Source organism: Apodemus sylvaticus, chromosome 11, assembly GCF_947179515.1.
Source record: "Apodemus sylvaticus chromosome 11, mApoSyl1.1, whole genome shotgun sequence".
NCBI lineage: Eukaryota > Metazoa > Chordata > Mammalia > Rodentia > Muridae > Apodemus > Apodemus sylvaticus.
Window position 1 is genome coordinate 105274077 of NC_067482.1, and position 20081 is coordinate 105294157.

At 37.2% G+C, this 20081-nt stretch overlaps 1 protein-coding gene across 6 annotated transcripts in view; it reads left to right on the plus strand.

Moving 5' to 3' along the window:
• The window catches only part of Rtn4 (reticulon 4), a 48674-nt gene that overhangs the window by 23149 nt on the left and 5444 nt on the right, over nucleotides 1-20081 (plus strand). For 5 of the 6 annotated variants that reach the window (XM_052198123.1, XM_052198124.1, XM_052198125.1 and 2 more), the window contains one exon: nucleotides 19305-19512. In XM_052198123.1, the coding sequence (XP_052054083.1) occupies nucleotides 19305-19512 (208 nt within the window). Of the gene's footprint in view, nucleotides 1-4947; nucleotides 5114-19304; nucleotides 19513-20081 lie in introns of those variants that run through there. The other variant, XM_052198128.1, reaches the window with a different exon arrangement.

Here is a 20081-nt window from a genome sequence, read left to right on the forward strand (position 1 = left end):
TGGAAATAGCACTGTGGTCCAAGTGTTAATCATCAAGCCCTACTGCTTCAGTTTTATTCTTTAGTATCTTAAAAGTTTTCATGGTAGAGGTTTTTAACTTTCCTTGTTAGGTTTATTCTAAGGGTTTTAGAATTTGAAACAGGGTCTCTCTATGCAGCCTTGGCGGGATCCTGGAACCCTTCCTATGTAAAGCAGATTGGCCTTGAGTTTAATTCTCCCTCCTCTGCCTCCTGCGCGAGAGAGTGCCCTTCATCGCATTGGTCTTGTTCAGTGCGCCCTTTGGGATGGAGAGAATCTACTGCTGTCTGTTTTTAATGCTACTTTTGAATCCTAACCATTTTCATTTATCAGAATATGAGCCTTCTTGTGGGGTCTTGAGGGTCTTTGATGTACAGAATTTAACATCTGAAAATAGGATTTTTTTTCTTGACTCTTCCTTTCTTATATTCCTTTTAATAACTTCCTGTGTATTACTACCAAAGCCAGGATTTCAAACATTTATTGGTCATTTGTGCTTTAGTTTTATGAATTGCTTGTTCAACCTTTGCTCATTTTTCAATTTTGGTACTCTGATCTTATTTTTATGGGCAGGGTGCAAAGTCTTCTGTTTCTCAAGATTTTTATACGTGTCAGTTTGACTTTTCACAAAAGAAAGTCTGTTCATTTTTTTTAACTACTACTTATTTTATTCTTACTTAGTTCCAATTTATTTATAATTGTCTGGATTTTCACAGTTATTTTTATCATATCATATTCTGCCAGGTAACCGTTGTACTCAACTGTGGAATGATTGAAAATAGCTTTTGCTAGTTTCCCAGTGGCTGGTTAGGTGGTCAAATGCAGACTTAAGTGTTGGTGCCATCTAGTGTTTGTAATGGATACCCATTCCTATGGAATATTTGATAATTAGCCATACTGAATAAATGTGGTTGGTCACAAAATTCACCCTTGCCAATGATTTTAAAAGTGAATTTATAAGCTATTTTTAATTTTGACATTTCATACAGAATTAAATACTTGAGTTACTCTGTAAGCATTCTGAAATGACCCTGAAGATGTGTTCTCGTTAAAGACCTATGACTTTTAAATTTTAAATTTAGAGATACTTTGGGTCTTTAACTCTCTCTCTCTCTCTCTCTCTCTCTCTCTCTCTGTGTGTGTGTGTGTGTGTGTGTGTGTGTGCGCGTGCGCGCGCGCGCACACGCATTTCAGTCTCATATTTGATGAGGCATGTCAGTTTGACTTCACAAAGGAAAGCCCTTTTCATTTTTTTGTTTTGTTTTTTTGAGACAGGGTTTCTCTGTATAGCCCTGGTTGTCCTGGAACTCATTCTGTAGACCAGGCTGGCCTTGAACTTAGAGATCTGCCTGCTTCTACCTCCCAAATGCTGGGATTAAAGGCCTGCGCCACCACGGCCTGGTCTGTTTCATTTTTTACTACTCATGGTTTTATTTTTACATTTAGTTCTGATTTATTTATAATTGTCTGGATTTTTGCAGTAACCTCCAGTGCAAGAGAAACATTTTCAGTTTCTCTGGATTTTAATACTCACATTGAAATTGCTATGTGATGTTGTTAAGAGACTTTGAAAATGCTCAATCTTTTTTTTTTTGTCATTTTGAATGTTATTTATTTTTTAGATTTCAAGCCCTTTTCCACTTTTGAATATTAAGTTCACCATTGTTGAAGTGCTTACTTTCAGTCCATAGAGGGCATTAGATTACAGCATATGGTAGGATTTATGGTTGCTAATGTCTCTTAGTAGTAAAACATCTAGTTTTGTACCTCTGTGTACTTAGAATTCTAAAATTAGTTTCAAGACTGCTGTGTAGCTGTCACAGATTCATATTAATAAAAGATTCTGGCTCTCTCCATTGTTAGTAGACATATAAATTGTAGCTTCCCAAAACAGTATACAAGCAATGCAAATGACTGCTTTCTTCTCCCTCCCTCCCTCCCTCCCTCCCTCCCTCCCTCCCTCCCTCTCTTTTAAATTTCCCAGTGCCTTTAAACACTGTAAAGGAAAAGGGGAGGGAAAAAGCAAAAGAAACAAAATGTTGCTGGCATTAAAAGTAAAAGAAATGGGAGAATTGGGGCGAGCAGGGGGAGGTGGGCACCAGTGTGGGATTACTGTCTGAGTTTGTTTACTTTTTGAAGCAAAAATTACATAGCTTTGCTACATAGTGTTAGCTGGCCTTGAACCCAGAATGCTACCTGACTGCTTTTCTTGCATTTTAAAATGCTGGTTTAAAGGTCTGTCCCATTCTGGGCTTTAACATCTGCTTAGAGACAGTTCTCTTGTGCTTAAAATCCTTCCAAATAGATACAAGCTTTATAAAAAAAAAATGCTCACACAAGCTACTTTATTATTTTTTTTATGAACACTTTCAGAGATTATTTTTAAATTAGGAACTTATTTAATATTTTTCTTAGTTAACCATGCATTGTAAAAAACCAGTGTTTTGACTAAGTTAAGAAAAGAGACATTGAAAGTAGGTGATTTTAGAGCATCGTACTCTTTAGAAGTGAAGTGGAGAGATCTTGTAGATCTTTGGTTTTATTTTTTAGCATTATATTTAAAAGTTTGTTCTGTGACTCTTCCTTTGGGTTAGGGTTAGGACTTTTCCTTCTGTACTTTTAAGAGAAAATAAAATACTACACCAAATAATCAAAGCATCATGTTGCAAGTTGAATTGCATGTGCATTATTTGAGGACTAGTCTTGAGAGTTTTATCCTTTAAAGGTTGGAATTTAAATTGATTTAGATGAAGTTTGATCAGAAAGTATGATCCATAAATTGTGTACTCATAAATTTTAAATTAAACTTAAAATTAATTTTCAAATTAAACTATTTTTGCTTAGCTAACTTAAAAACTGCAGTTTTAAAACACTGAGAAAGAAGTGGGTAAAAATGTCAGCTGGTACCAATGAATTAGCTAGTTTTCAATTAGCTAATTGAACAACTTAGCATAAATTGTAATAACTAAAACTAAAATATTGAGTATCATTCTACAAGGTTGAAAAACTTCCTGAACTTAAGGCTTCCAATTTGCTTTCTTAAATATAAGCTTACAGTATGAAAAGTACATTTAATATTTATAAGAGTGGATTATTACACACACATTCTTGGCACCTTAAAAATTAGCAAACAAGTGAAGTTTTATAAATACGTGAGTTATGCTGAATACGTTTACCGTAGAAAATATGTAAATACTTACTGTCTTCTAGTATTTTTGTTCTAGTGGAATTCAGATTAGAACCCATACCTTAAGCCTGCTAGGCATACACTTTACAAGTTAGCTACACTCCCATTCCTTGTCTGTCAGTTTCAAAGAGTTCATTTAAAAAAATACTATCTTGAAAGTATTCTGTATTCATTGAACAACAGTTTTGGATGCTAAATAGTAAGTGAAGAGGTCACACAGTTTCATCCTTGATGTAATATGGTTCTGACAGTGTTCTCAGAATAATTATATACGGTCTCAGCAAGTACAGTTAAACATTAGTTCTTAAACTGAAAATATTTTAAATTTTTTTGTTCTTGTTTTTGTTTTTGTTTTTGTCTTTTTTAAGACAGGGTTGCTCTGTGTAGCCCTGGCTGTCCTGGAACTCACTCTGTAGACCAGGCTGGCCTTTACCTCAGAAATCCGCCTGCCTCTGCCTCCCAGAGTGCTGGGATCACAGGCGTGCGCCACCGCCGCCTGGCACTTTAAAATTTTTTAAAAATTAGTTTTATTTATAATTGAACAAGAGACACAAAAACGAATAATTGGCATTCTCAACACTTAAGGATTTTGCAAGGTTTTGCAATCCACACACTGAGCAAATTTCAGAAAAAAGTCCCCATTTCAGTGTGGTAACAGTCATGAGATGCATGTACTTCCCCCCCCCACCCCCACCCCCACCCGACGCAGGGTTTCTCTGTATAGCCCAGGCTGGCCTTGATTACAGGTGTGTGCCACCACTGCTTGACTGAGATGCGTGTGCTTTTATGCATTGATTATATACATTATATCTTGGATGCTATATGTATTTAAAAATATTTTAGCTGATTGAATTGCCACTGTGCATTTCCTTTTCTGCTTAGGCAAATTTAGTGTCAAGTAAAAACAGTTAGTAAAAACATTAGAAAGAAAGTCTACACTGGAATGACTGAAAGTTTAAGAAACTTTGAAAAAACCATAAATTCTGAAGGCACTTATTTTTATGCTTATTAAATTATGCCATTTTCATGGGCAAATGATATAGTTATGAGCACACGACTGTTTCTCTCCCAGCCAAAGATCTATTGCAGTGGTAAGTAGTTGAGTATTTATTAAAAGATTGAATTGGAGCAGCTGATAATTTTATTTGGAGGAATCTAGATTATTAGCAATGTAAAGGGAAAAAAAAGCATAGGTTACTGAAACGGAAAATTTCTCCACTGAAGTAATTAATAAACATAAATAACTACATTGATTTTTTTTTTTTCCCTTCTGATCATACCTTCCAGGATGCAAGGTATGAGTGCTTTGAGCCTCAGTAAACCCAGAGAAAAGGGCAGGTCGCAAGCTTGAAATTGAAGTTATTAACCCCTTTGATTAGTCCGTTTCTGTCTTGTGGGTTAACTGTGATTTTAGAGTTTCAAGTGAAATTGAAACACAGCAGCACAATTGAACTGTCCCTCGTAAAGAAAAGAGAAGTGTTTGGGTACAGACTCAGCTCTGTGTTTCAGCTGTATTTAGTGGTTGGCTCTGCTGGGAGAGTCTTTTCCTTTTTTTTTTGGTAGCTGCCCCCCTTCCATGCAAAGGCAGCTCCATTTGGCATGAACAGCAAGCAAAGGCTAGGACAATAAACAGAGAGAAGGAAAGCATTAATGTCTGGGTATTAGTAGCCTAGTTACAGCTTGCACTGCGTCAGCTTGCTCCACACCCCGAAGATGTCAGGTGACTCATTCCTACTGCAGTTGTGCAGCAGGGACTGCAGGCTTAGGTTGAGCAAACGGGTATCTCATGTCTCAGGGAGAATTGTGCAGTTTACAGCTCTTCTGTTGGTATGCATAATTTGTAATTGCTGCTGGAGGGGAGATCGTGGCAAGAAATGGACGGTCAGAAGAAACATTGGAAGGACAAGGGTATGTCTTTTAATCTTTCACTCATTTTTTTATGTAACCAGGAAGGTTTCTTTCTGTGGGCAAGCTTCACAGTTTATACTTAGGATTGACAGTGAAGCCTGTGCGCATGAGATGCTTGAGATTAACGTAAAACAGCCTCTGGTGTTTTTATAGTGGTCTGTGTGCAGGAAAGATGTCACACTCTGTTTCTGTGGTGTTCGGTTTAGTAATTTTAGACTTGTCGTTTATTTTCCTAATCTTGCGTGTTGAGATTGGTTTGGGATTAATATCTCCTTTGTTGGTCACTTTGGTGTGAAGAATGTATAACCCGTCTTAGTCTGTAGTCTTTTATGGGATTTCATGATGACTTTAAATAAAGCTCAGCTGGTGTGCCTGAAATCTATCCATAGGTTCGTAGGTAGCAGAATTGCATTGTATCTTTGAAAAATCAAATGTGAACCTCTGAAGTTCTTACTTGAATGCCTTTTAATTTTTATGTAACTTGAAACTATTCAGATGTATATATAGTTTTAATTGCATACCTAAATTTAAAGTATTAACCTTTGTCCTGGTAATAACCTGTCAGTGATCTTGATCCCCTTTGTCTCAGGGGCTCTCTGTGTAAGAATTTAAGCCTGCAAAAGTAGTAGTAAAATATCGACTATTGAATATTTCAACAGCATTTTATTATGTAGCTTGACAAGCCTTATGAGAGAAGGGGGTTATCTGACTACCTAGAATAAGTTGTCTTAAACATTGTTAGAACTGTTTTTAAGTGGCTGAGATAAACATATTACTCAGAGGTGGGGTTTGGTTTGGTTTTCCTGACTAATTTCAAGTTTTGTATTTCTTTTATTTTTATCATGGGGATAATGTTAAAAGCATTTCTGCAGCTGACAATGGCAGTGACCTGCTTTAAAACTAAAACCAAAACCGATCAGTTAAAAAAAAAATGTGGGGGAAAGGTAAGTTTAAAACATTGAATTCATAGGAGTCTTTTATTCAACATGAAGGGCCTTTTATTCAACATGAAGGGGAAAACAGCTTTGACTTTTAAAAAAAGATTTCATTAAAAAGCTTAATAAAAAAGGACTTTTCTTTAGCTTAGCCATAAATACTTTTGTAAATACTAAGTAAATACTAAGTTTTTGGCAAGTAAAAGATAGTAAGTGGTGAGAAGCCACAGTAAGGGCCCATTCTGCAACTTTGAAGTCTCTGTATGAACGACTTCAATTGTAGAGTATTAAAATGTTAAGTTCTTACTTATAATGTAGGGATATAAAGACAGAAATTAAGATGCAGCAGAATCTATCTTTTATCAGAGATTTAACTATTAAAGGCCCTTAAATTTAGAGTCACTCTTGAGTCTGCCGATCCTTGCTTTATGTGTTTGTAAATCTGGTTGGCTGATACTTTTTAGTGCCTTTTGTTTTTAACCCTTGTTTGAATAAATCAGGCCAACTTAACTGTTTTTTTTTCCCCTTATCCAGGTGTGTTATATTTTAGTGTTTTCTGTATCAGCTACTAATGCTAAAGATCATAGTGAGATTTAAATAGGAAATCACTGAGATGCCTGAGGTGAATGAGTTTTTCCATACTTTGAAAAAGTGAGGAACCTAGAAGAAGGAACCTAACCTGAGGTGTCTGGGTAAATGTAAACTATATACTTAGGCCTGGCCCCACACCTGCATTCTTGTGCTAAGCTGTCAGCAGTCACAAATGCCCTCAGTTCATGCTTGGCTCTGTCTTTGTTTTGGTGATGTTTTAAATTAAATGTGTTTGCTGTTTGGGTGATTTTTGTTTTTGCTTATTAGATGTCTAGTTCTTTTGGCAAAGAGCAGTATTATAATTGTTATTGTTACATTTTTACTATTTTCTGTTCATTAGCAGGATATTTTGGCAAATGAAATCTATAATATTTCATTATTGAGGTTATATGGAAAACTTAAAGATTAAGATGAAGGATGGGAAGACTTGCGAGTTTAGGTCAATTGGGTGGAAGAAATCACTATTTTATTTTATTTTTTGTTTTTTTGAGACAGGGTTTCTCTATATAGTCCTGGAACTCATTCTGTAGACCAGGTTGGCCTCGAACTCAGAAATCTGCCTGCCTCTGCCTCCCCAGTGCTGGGATTAAAGGTGTGAGGCACCACTGCCTGGCCTTTTGGGTTGTTAAGTAGCAGGAACTGTGTTGTAGAAAATAGAGAATGGCTTTGGGTTTTGTTTTTTTTTTTAATAATGAGATAAGGGATTAGAAGATTATATTATACATTGTATTCTGTAATCTTGAACAATTCAGTAGCTATTTCCACCTTTAAAATCACTTACATCATTTTAATATGTTGCTGGTTAAATTGAGTAAAATTAAATTCTGTTTTTATTCATGGATATTTATTGTTCAGTTGATTTTTATTTGGACTTTAGCGCATGCTTGCAGCATTGCTTTTCAGAAATATTGAGTGAAATGTTGCTTTGAGCAACAAGTTAGTGTTTGGGAGCCATGGCTAAAATTAGTTCTGATGGTTTTCAATTTAGGAATTTTTATCAGTTTTAAGTAAATTACAGAAACAGATTTGCATTTTTCAAAAGTGAATGTATATATGTTTTCAGTGGTTATAGAAAAATATAAAAAAGAATCTTCAAGGGATATATATTGGGACCAGTGGTAGAAATTTATTCTGTTGCTTTCCTTATTTACCCCATCTGAATATTCATATTTATCAGAACTGCTAACTGATCCATATTTCATGCGATGGCTGAATTAAAATTATCTTCTTAAAGGATAGTTCTAATTGTTCCACTGCAAGGGTTTTTCTTTGCTTTCCAAGTTAAGCATATACTGATGATCCTGGGCTAATTATAAAGGCATTCCATGACTCAGTCCCAGCTTACTCCCATCCCCACACCAAGCCCGAAACTGACCTGCTCCCTCAACGCGCCTGCTATTGTATTTCTGCGATCTTACCTCTTCCACCCTTTCTTCTTATTTTTATTTTGACTATGCAGTATTTAAGACCCATTTTCCCCAGATAGACATGATGTTGGCCTTCTTTAAACTCATTTTTTGAGTTCTGTCTTCTGTTATCATTACATCCAGAGTTTATGTCTGTAACATTCCTTAAGGCAAACATGGTGCTTCCCTGCTTGGCCTCCTAGTTGGCAGTGCATAAATAACAGGCAGCTTTGATGCTTTACTCCTTGCCTTGAACTTTGTACATACATTTTTTTTGGATTTGTTTGTTTGTTTGTTTTTGAGACAGGGTTTCTCTGTGTATCCCTGGCTGTCCTGGAACTCACTCTGTAGACCAGGCTGGCCTCGAACTCAGAGATCCGCCTGCCTCTGCCTCCTAGAGTGCTGGGATTACAGGCGTGCGCCACCACCACCCGGTTTTTTTTTCCCAGTTGGGGATTTAGGATTCTCCTTTCCCAGTTTCTTAAAGAAGCAATGAAACAACTTATAAATTAAGAATCTTAGGGGTTCAGAAAGATAGCTTAGCAGTTATAAGCACTGGCTGCTCTTGTGCAGGACCTAGGTTTAATTCCAGCATCCATGGTGACTCACAACCATTTGTAAGTCCAGGTACAGGGTCTCCTCCGTCCTCTCCTGCCCTCGGGTGCCAGGGTGACACATGGTGCACAGATTAAATGCAGGCACAATACATGTGTGAAAGTAAATACTTCTTAAAAAGAATTTTAGATTTCACCTGCAGATAATGAGTCTTGTCATTTACATTTATCCTAACCATTTTGTTTTGTAGGGAAGGAAACCAAGAAAACTAAATATGCTAAATTATTTGCATAGACTCACAAAGTATAAGGCCTTTATTTTATAGTTTGTATGAGAACAACCAAGGAGTGATGAGGAAAAATGCTAGATTGATCCTTGTTGTGATATTTTACTCATGCATAGTCTACTGTGGCAGCTTTTTGTATGTGATACCATTTACCACTTGTGTTTTGTGGCTCTCTCTCTCTTTAAAGATTTATTTATTTTTGTATACAAGTACACTGCAGCTGTCTTCAGACATGCCAGAAGAGGGCGTCAGATCCCATTACAGATGGTTGTGAGCCACCATGTGGTTGCTGGGAATTGAACTCAGGAAAGAGTAGTCAGTGCTCTTAACCACTGAGCCATCTCCCCAGCCCCTGGTTCTCACAGTAGTCTTATATGAATTGCGGAAAAAGGTAAGTGTGATTAGTAGCTTAGTATTACTGAGACTTCTACTGAGCCTGTGATATAATTTCTCTTAAGGACTAGATTATATACTTGATTGATTGTAGGAAGAACATTTAAGCAGTCAATAGAATTCTCTTTACTTTTGATCATTTATTTATTTATTTGTTTGTTTGTTTATTTCTTACTTAATCTCATCTGCTGCTAGAATTTGGGCTTACAGGTGTTAAGCTTAATTTAGCAGTGTTGTCTGAGTTCTTGGAGCTGTGTTCTGAGAAAAAATCATCCTTTTCTGCTTTATCATAGCCAAGGCTGACTATCACTGTTGGTATGTAACGTGCTGTGTGTGTGTGTGTGTATGTGTGTGTGTGTGTGTGTTCTGTTGAATGGCTTTGTATGCACGTGCGAAGTATGATAGTCATTAAAATACTAACATGTTGGATTTTCTTATGTAACACCACCATCTTTTTATTTTGTATAAATGCTAACCAACTGAAATATGAAAAGCCATGAAACATTAACAGAAACCTCGCATATCGGAAAGTGAAGAGTTGAATATTGAAACAAATTTGGGAATGTCTCCTTTCAGACTACAGACTTTGCAAAATTAAAATTTTTCTTTAAGAATATGAGGGATATGCATATATTCATGTATGCAGTCTTTTATAACTAATTTTATAACTAGGTTTTATAACTAAATATTGTCAACTTTTGTGCAAGGAGTGCTTAGGAGTAGATAAATGCCTATTAAAGAGAAAATACTTTAAAATGGTATTAAACGTATGGATTTTGCTAAGAATGAAAAATTATACCATGGTTTAGAGAAATTGGTAATGTGAAGTTAGGGATATTTTCTATTCAGTTTTTGTATGATGCTCCCCAACATTAAAATTTTTTATGTGTATAAGTGTGTGGGCTCCCATGTTGCAGTGTGTGTGAAGATCGGAAGATGCTGTGTGTGAGTCCTGGGTCCAGGTATCTGTCAGACTCTGGTCATCCAGCTTGTTGTCCTGTATGTATCTACCCACTGCACCGACTTGCCAGCCCTTTTTGTATTGAAAGCTATATGAACTCAATAAATCAACCAATGTTTTAGTTATTAGTGAGTCAAATGTAGTGTTGATAGGAGTTTATTATTCTCTATTTTTTTTAAGTTGTTTTTAAAATAGGGCTTTAAAATTGAAACTTGACTTCAAGCTAAGTAGAATGCAAATTTCATTTAAGGAAAATGTAACAGGATGACTTGTGCATGTAAGGCATGTGGTCTAGCACTATTTTTAGCTGTAACAGATGACAGCCTGTGATTACCAAATGTATGCATGCAGCACTTCTTTCTTTGCACTGAGTCACTGAAAGAAGAACTGGCTTCCTTTAAATTTAAATTTTAGTTAGGTAAGGTGCACCATACAAAATAATCAAAAGTTTTCTATATTTTTAAATTTTGAAAACAAAGATAAAACTATGGGGAAATACATCCCCTTTTCTAAATTATAGGTGTTTATTTAAATAGATTGGCATAACCCATGTGTGTGTGCCATAGTTGTAAGGGGAAATCACTGTTCAGTTCTTGGATCTTTAAAAGGGGTGTTCTATGAACATTTTATATATAAGAGTTTAAAAGTTCCTTATAAAAACATCCTTTATGCAATACTTTCATAAGAATTTCCTGCATGTGAGTGTGCTGACTGCCTGAATGTGTGTGTATCATGGCGTCTGCCTGGTGCCCACAGTGGCCACTAGAGGAGTGGGGTCCCCTGAACTTCAGTTACACATTGCTTGAATCACAGTGGGGTGATGGAAATCAAACCTGTATGTTTCTAAAAGCGCCTTCTTTCCAGCACCTCTTATCAACTTTGTGTTTTCTCCCATGTTGTAGATTGTCTTCTCACTTTCTTCATTATGTCCTTTGAAACATAAAATATTTTAAGAGGCTCAATATGTTTACTTTTCTTATGTTTATGCTTTAAGAAACAAAAGTCTTGAAGATCTACACCTACTTTTTTCTTTTAAAAAATTGGTTATTTTTAAAAGCTCCCCCTCATGTAAGCCTGTGTAGGAATGTGTATAGAGGTCAGAAGGCAGCTTATAGGGGTTACTTTGTCTTCTACCGCGAGGGTCTAGGAGATAAAAGGGCTTATCAAGCTCTGTGACAGCTTTACCCACTCAGCCATTTTGCCAACCGCCTAAAAGCATTATTATTTAAACACCTATCTTTAGATTTTTATTCTATTTTGAGTTAATTTAAGACAGTATTTTGTAGCCGAGCGTGGTGGTGCACGCATGTAATCCCAGCACTTGGGAGGCAGAGGCAGGCAGATTTCTGAGTTCAAGGCCAGCCTGGTCTACAGAGTGAGTTCCAGGACAGCCAGGGCTACACAGAGAAACCCTGTGTCTTAGTCAGGGTTTCTATTCCTGCACAAATATCATGACCAAGAAGCAACTTGGGGAGGAAAGGGTTTATTCAACTTAAACTTCTGCATTACTGTTCATCACAAAAGGAAGTCAGGACTGGAACTCAAGCAGGTTAGGAAGCAGGAGCTGATGCAGAGGCCATGCAGAGATGTTCCTTACTGGCTTGCTTCCCCTGGCTTGCTCAGCCTGCTCTCTTTTAGAACCCAAGAACACCAGCCCAAAGGTGGTACTACCCACAGTGGGCCCTCCCCACTAACTGAGAAATCACTAATTGAGAAAATGCCCCACAGCTGGATCTCACTCGTGGACGCACTTCCCAATTGAAGCTCCTTTCTCTGTGATAACTCCAGCCTGTGTCAAGTTGACACACAAAACCAGCCAGTACACCCTGTCTCGAAAAAAAAAAAACCCAAAAAAAAGACAGTATTTTGTTATTTTTAATAGTGTGTTTGTCATGAATGCAGATAGCTACTGCAGCTAGAAGGATCAGATCCTCTGGAGCTGAAGTTATAAAGACTTGGGAACCATTCTTAGCTGGGCCATCTCTACCCCATAAGTTAACCTTTCATGTAATATAAAGTACTGGAATCTCGGGACTCCAGTGGCATTCCTCTGCAGTTGGACATCTGCTTGTTCTTAGCTTCGTTACCTGACGATAGATATAAAGGTTGATTGTATTTCACTTATGTTCCTTGTAGGGTTAGCTTCTCTTTTTTTGAGACAGTCTTGCTGTATAGTTCCAACTGTCCTCTCGCTTGCCATTCTCTCTAAAAGCTTTGCAGGGAATTTTGCAGAGGAGAAATGTGAGCTCTCTTTTATTGTTTTCCACGACTGCTTTGTTTATTCCAGATTTTTTTTTTCAGCTGTCTTGTCAGTTTCTGTTGGAGACACAGCTGGGCTCTTGTTTTGATGGGGTTTGATCTTGGGGACTAATTAGAGGAATGTTATATGTCATCCAAGACTTTGGGATAGCTTTCTGTTTAATATATCTTTCTGTTTAATTCAGTCATTAAATTCTGAAGTTTTCAGTTTATTTCATTTGTTTTCAGCTATGTATGTTCCTAGGACTTACATTCGTTGTGAATGTTAACAGTGTTGTTTTGAGAATTTGTGTTGTCACATTGCAGTTAGCTTTGTATGATGTTGTACCCACAATGTCACTAAACTTGTTAGGGAATTCTAGTTGCTGTTTTGTGGTTTCCTTAGGAAATTCTAAATGTAAGATCATATTAACTACAAATACCTTATTTTATTATTTTTTTTTTTGCCCAATCATTCATTGCCCAAATTTTAGTCAAAAACTTCCAGGACATTTATGGGCGTGAAATGCCAAAGAAAGGTTACCTTTGTTTTATATTACTGCCAGTCTTGCACCATGATGTTCACTGTGATTTTGTTTTTGATCAGTTTGAGGATAATTCTTTTTTTTTTCTTGCTGTTTTGTTGACTGTTAACCACGAAATGATGTTGGACTTCATCATATGCTTTTTATGCAACTATTGTGGCGAGTGTGTTCTATTCCTATTTTGTTTATAGGGTGTATGTGTGGGTTATTCATATGTTGCACTAACTTTGCATTCTCAGAACAGATCTACTAAGCTATGATGTAATCTGTATGCATTGTAGGATTTCGACTTGTTAGTATTATGGTGAGATTACTGTTCTGTATTTATATAGTATGTTTATCTATAGTTGTCTACTGATGTCTTTGCCTGATTTGGGTATCTGAATTGAACAAATTTCTAAATTAATGATGTAAGGCTCTGATGAGTTACCAGAAGCATGTAGATATATCTTGGGATTTTTATATCCTTTTTTTTCCCCATGGAGAATCACTGCTCTTGGGTGACTTTAATCTTCCTGATTTTAAAAAAGTAAAACCAACATAAAGAGTCTATATGAAACTAAAGTACTTTTGACAAGTATGACTTAAGATAACTGTCTTTGCTAGAAATGTGTGTTTTTCTTCTTTGCAGCTTCACTAACAACCTCTTTACAAAATGGGATTGAAAATCTTTTAGTACTTGTCACAGTGCTATTCTGTCACAGAATGTATTCTGTCCTGTGTGTGCTCATCACTGTGCAGCTGTCTCACCTGCTGCCTGTACTTCCCTAGTGGTCTCATGAGCATCTCAACTGCTGCATTCCTAGGACTTACTTCAATTTGACTATCGTGGTGTTTGCTTTGAGGTAGTCATGTGTTTTCCTGTGGTATCTGTGAACTTTCATGTATGATTTCCAGAGTTCTTGCATTTATTGACAAGACCTGATTGCATCTGATCATTTATTAAATTATCAGGCAGCATTGTTCTTTGTGTGTGTAAGTATGTGTGTGTTTGCACACACAGGTGTGAGGCTATGGAGGCTCTAGGGCAGCCTTGTGTGTTGGTACAGAGACAGGGTCTTGTTGGCCTGGAGCTGGCGTATTATTAGTAGGCGGTTTGCCCAGGGAGCTCTAGATTCTTCCTCTCCCTGCTTTCCTGACATGAGGGTTACAGGTGTTTGCCATTGTGCTGGCCTTGATGTGTTTGGGGATTGAATTGAGGTCCCTGTACCAACTGAGTTGCTTCTCCAGTCCATGGTGTTCTTATAGTAGGAAATCCTACTGTACCACTCACTGAATAGGGATTAAGGCAGGATTTTGTGATTATAAATTGTGGTTGTCACTAGAACGAGACAGTTTCAAGTAGTTCAAGAATGCATAAAGGAACAGGTAAGACTTATCTATAACCCCAATATTAAAGAAGTAAAATTATTATTTAGTATATTTTTTCAGACTTCATGTTAGACATGTGCTTATTTGTTTGTTTCATAGAGACAGGGCCTTGCTGTAGCCCAGACTGGCCTTGTTCTCACGATTCCTTCATACTCTGTGTTCAGATATCATTATAGGCATCTTTCCTTACAGGCCAGTGTTTCCATTGCATGTATACTGGTTTTAATGATCAAAATCATACTGCTTTTAAAAGGTATTTTCAAAAACTTGATGGAACAGCGAGAGAGCTAAGTGGGTAAGGTTCACGGCACCAAGTCTGACCTCCTGAAGTCAATCTCTGGACCCCACATGGAATAAGATGAACTTTATACCGACTCCCATAAGTATCCCCCGATTTCCACACATGCACTATGGTATGCACATGCTCAATTCATTCACAAGCACACGAAAAGTGACTTTAAAAAAATGAGAAGTACTTGTTAGATGTCTTGCTCTTAGCTGCCTTGTCATTGGTGAGTAAGTGTAGGTATCTATGCTGGCTAGTATATGTCAGCTTAACGTAAGCTGAGTCATCTGAGAGGAGAGAACCTCAATTAAGGAATTGCTTCTGTAAGATTGTCTGTAGAGCATTTTCTTGATTAGTGATTCATGGGAGAGTGCCCAGACCATTTGGGTGCTGCTATCCCTGAGCTTCTGGTCCTGGTTCTTGTAAGAGCGCAGGCTGAGCAAGCCCTGGGGAGTGTGCCAGTAAGCAGCATCCCTCTGTGGCTTCAGGACCAGCGTCTGTCTCAGGCACCTGCCCTATGTGAGTTCCTGTCCTGACTGCCTTCAGTGATGGCTATGATGTGAAAGTGGAAGTCAAATAAACCCTTTCCTCTCCAACTTGTTTTTGGTCATGGTGTTTCACATTAGCAATACAAACCCTAACTAGGACAGTATCCTGTATCTTTTTAATTTCACATAGACGTTCTTCTTGGCCTTTGTGGTTCAATTTACATGCAATGACTCTTAGTCTATATTGTGCCCATGTATCAGATATGCAGATGTACAACATTCTGTAAAACTTTAATATGCGGACCCTTTAGTTTATGCACACACAGTGTGCATTAACAATAGGAAGTCTCATTGTATCTTACCTTCCATTTCTAAAGTGTAAAAAGCTGTTTATATATTTTTTGGTTTTCTCATAATTATAATTATATAATAAGTACAATCACAATTATGTACAATTGCTTGAAAAGTGATAGGATTAGGTACTTAGTGATTTCATGAAGTTTATGTTTGGCACATAATAATGTTTCCGAGATGGTTCAGTTTAAAACATTTAAGCCTCCTATAGTCAGGAGTATAGATCTTAAAAGGAGATCTGTTTTAAAGCTATATAGGCACAGGCTAATGCTAATAGTAAAAGTTCATTGACTAGGACCCACTAATAATAAATTTGAGTATAGAACTTTGTATTAAGTATGAATCTTGTTAGCTTCTGAAGGGAAAAGAAATGGGAAGACTTATTACCCTTTGTTAAAGGTAAAACTTAAGTCAAGGGAGGTTCAAGTGTCACCTAAGAGTTACACCATTTCAGAGCCCATGCTAGGAGGAGGTCTCTGAAGTTAACCTTTTCTTTCTACAATATTCACTAGTGTAGAACCTGTAGATTAATTATAAATCTTGCCTAATCATTAAACCTCTGAGTTTCCTCTGGTTTTTACACATGCACACAGACACTTTGCAAGATCAGTTTTGACTTAATAGTTTTTGGGTGTTCTTACCGAAGCACAGTGAGTGCATGTGCATTTATTTGATCTCAGTAGGGACACTACAGATGAATAAATGCCTTCGCGTGCTTTGAGAGCACTCACATTTTATATAAGTATTTTGATATTAATTGGAAGAAAAGAAAATTCTGATTGTTCAGTTCTAGGTCAGTGTTATTTTAAAATGTATTATTGTGTATATGTATTTGGGCATGCTTATGTGGAGGTCAGAGGTCAACCTTAGCATTTGCTCTCCTGCACTTGGGTTCCAGAGTATCATTAACAAGTACTTTTTCCATTGAGATGTCTAAATTTTAAAATCCTTTTTTTTTCCTGTGTGGGTTTTAAAGTGACATGTTTATGTGTAACATCATAGTTCAGGTCAATAACTTTATCATTATGTTGAGGTTTTCCCTTTTTATGTCTTTGCCTCTTAAGTTTTCCAGGTACTTAAGTACCTGGAAATAAAGGTGTTGGTTTTTTTTTTCAGTATTAGTAACATAACTAATAACAATCCTGAGTCCTATATCAAATACTTTATCATCTTATTGATAGAAAATCTCAATTAATTTTCCTCACTTAATGAATCCTGTCTCAGTGAGACAATTTCTATTTTTATATAGTTTAATGATGAGGCTGTAAGTGTAGAAGGGGCTGACTTGGCCCGAGGTTGCATTGCTAGTAATTCTGTGCTGCTGCTGGAGTCTAGGTCACCCAGCTCTGGAGCTTTGAGTCCGGGCTTATATAACCCACTGTTGCGCACACAAGGGAACCTCACAGGAATATGCTGCTGCTACTGCCTATGTCGTGTCACTCCCTACCTTCCTTGCATTTCCAAGGGGGATAGATAACATTATTATTAGAGCTTCAGGAAGATGTGGGCCCTGTCAGTGTCCCCAGCTTCTTCTTCTTTTTCTTATCAATGAATGCACCGTTGCTCTCTTCAGACACACCAGAAGAGGGCATTGGATGGATCCCATTACAGATGGTTGTGAGTCACCATGTGGTTGCTGGGAATTGAATCAGTACCTCTGGAAGAGCAGCCAGTATTCTTAAACCGCTGAATCATTTCTCCAGAACCCCTGGCTTCTTAATGGCAGTTGGATTCCTCTGTTTCAGAGTTTTTAAATTTCTTTCAGCTTCTTTGTCCCATTCTTGAGTTCCTAGTACTACCTAATACTTAAAATACTTTAAAAACTTTACTGACTGTTTTCTATAAGTCATGTAGTCCTAGAAAAGATACTTTTGCATTTTAGAATTGAAAAGAGCCTTAAAAGTACATTTCCCAGCTTTCTGCTCATTTCAGCAGGCTTACTTTCTGACTTTGAGTTATGATCTTGTTCTGTATACCTGGCTGGTCTGGCACTTGTGCTTTTAGTCTGGTTAGCCTGACACTTGAAATAGGTGCTAGAATGCCATTATCATGCCTAGCTCAATGTCAGAACTGTTGACGTTGACTGTGATCTTATTCACAGTATCATTTTGACAGCACAGATTAGGCTATTTCAAGGTCTGGTGAGTCCTCAGATGCATTGGTAGGAACAAGTCGCACACATCAGAACTGATGTAGGTATTATGGATGGAGGCCTAAAATCAAAGTGTGAAAACAGTCAACAGAACATGCTAGGCACATACCCAACTGGTAAGCTATACTTCTAGCCCCACTTACTAAGTGCTTAAGATAGATACTCAGGGGAATTACACCTTTGTAATAGTCCTTAGTGTTTTATAGTTTACATAATTTTCTTCCAGTGATAATTGGAAGCCATGCTCATCTAGGAGTTCTGGGGATCAAAACCAAAGCATCCCTTTAAAGTGTGTCTTAAAGATGTTACTTCCTTTATCTTAAAATTAGCAGGAATTAAAAAGTTCGACTGAGTATAATCCTGTTTATTTTACCATAAAGTGTGTGGAGTTTTGCTTTGTTTTGCTGCTCCTGGTTGTTCACTATCTAGAGAGGTGAATCCTGTGTAGTGTGTCAAAGAGTCCTTCTGTGCACTTTTGAATATAATCTGATCTTTTTGTTTGGTTGGTTGGTTTGGGGGGGGGGGAGTTGTTTTTGTTTTCTGAGACAGGGTTTCTCTGTGTAGCTCTGGCTGTCCTGGAACACACTCTGTAGACCAGGCCTCGAACTCAGAAATCTGCCCGCCTCTGCCTCCCAAGTGTTGGGATTAAAGGCCTTTGCCACCACCGCCCGACTAATCTGATCTTGAGACTATAAGCCAATGGTTATTTGAGCCTTGCAGTAGCTTTGTTTCCAGTGGCTAAAAGATGACATGCTAAATTGGATGGGGTATTGTAGTGTGTAAGGTGGGAGGGGGATGTCTTGGTTTTTTTTTTTTTTTTTTTTTTTGTCCCCTGCAATATTTATGACTTTTTTCTTCTGTTGAAGGAAATTAGTTTTGTAAATGTCTGAATGCTATTCCCCCTCCGCCTTTTACAGCAGGTCACTTCAGTTAGTATTGGCTAAGATACCATTTTAGGATTTTCAAAGGAGAGCTTCTAAAAGCCAAACTGTAAATCTTAGATTTTCAGCTGTTAGTATTTCAAATTTTCACATTTTTTTTTTAGATTTTTATTTTATTCTCTTTGTTTTAACTAAATTATTTATTTACATAAGGATTTATTTGCTTATTTTATGTATATGAGTACACTGTTGTTATCTTTAGACACACCAGAAGAGGGCATCGGATAGCATTGCAGATGGTTGTGAGTCACCATGTTGTTGCTAGGAATTGAACCAGGACCTCTGCTCTTAACCCCTGCGCCATCTCTCCAGCCCCTCAACTTTTTAAAAAATTTGATTTTCTATACTTATGTCTTACTATTTCAGTATTCAATATATACTATTTCTCTGTAATTTGAATATCATGCATAGTATGAAGAAAAGAGATGTCTCAAGATGATTTTAAGTGATCTCTGCTAGGCCTAAGAAGTGTAAGGGTAATGTGTAGCGAGAATGATTTGGTCACTCAGGTAGAGGTTGGTTCAAAAGAAGGACTACGGGAAAAGTACAAACTTAGCATTTTACTGATAGGTAGCATATACTGGGTTTGATGCTTTAGGTTTGTTTCTTCCATATAGAACATGTAAATGTGCTAGATCCAAATGGTTAAGAAAGCATTCTAATTTCAGACTTCTTCTTTGAACTTCTAGTTGTTGACCTCCTCTACTGGAGAGACATTAAGAAGACTGGAGTGGTGTTTGGTGCCAGCTTATTCCTGCTGCTGTCTCTGACAGTGTTCAGCATTGTGAGTGTGACGGCCTACATTGCCTTGGCACTGCTCTCTGTGACAATCAGCTTTAGGATATATAAGGGTGTGATCCAGGCTATCCAGAAATCAGATGAAGGCCACCCATTCAGGTGAGATGTGTGAAAAATGAGGCAACAGTGTTACTACTGTTAAGACTTCATCTCCTGTCTGTAGGATTGTAGTTGTGTGATGTCTTTGTTGCTTACTTTGAGATCTCTTATGGTAGACTGGACTTAATATTTATTAGTAGATATTTTTACTGTTTGCATTTAATATTCTCTAATGCTATATACCTTTCCCATTGCCTTCCCTAGTACATGTCCTTGCCTACATCTGCCTCAGCTTCTCAGGGCTTTAGATATAGAGGTGAGGTGTGGATTTTAGTAACTTCCAATTGAAGCTTCCAATGACAGTCTTATGCTAGGAACCACTGACAAATATGATTTCAAAGCAGTTGTAATGAAATACATGAAAATGTTGTAAACTTCTAATTTATCCACAGTATTAATTTTATATATCATTTAGTTTTAAAGAATTTTTGAAAAGACTACCAGTTTTGTTTTTAATTTCTTTTTAGACACACTTTTTTCATAAAGGCATTTACAGTCTTTTACAAATTCAGCTGACATGCCAGTTTAGGCCTGTTGAGTAGCTCTTTAGTTGCCTAGTCATACTAGTG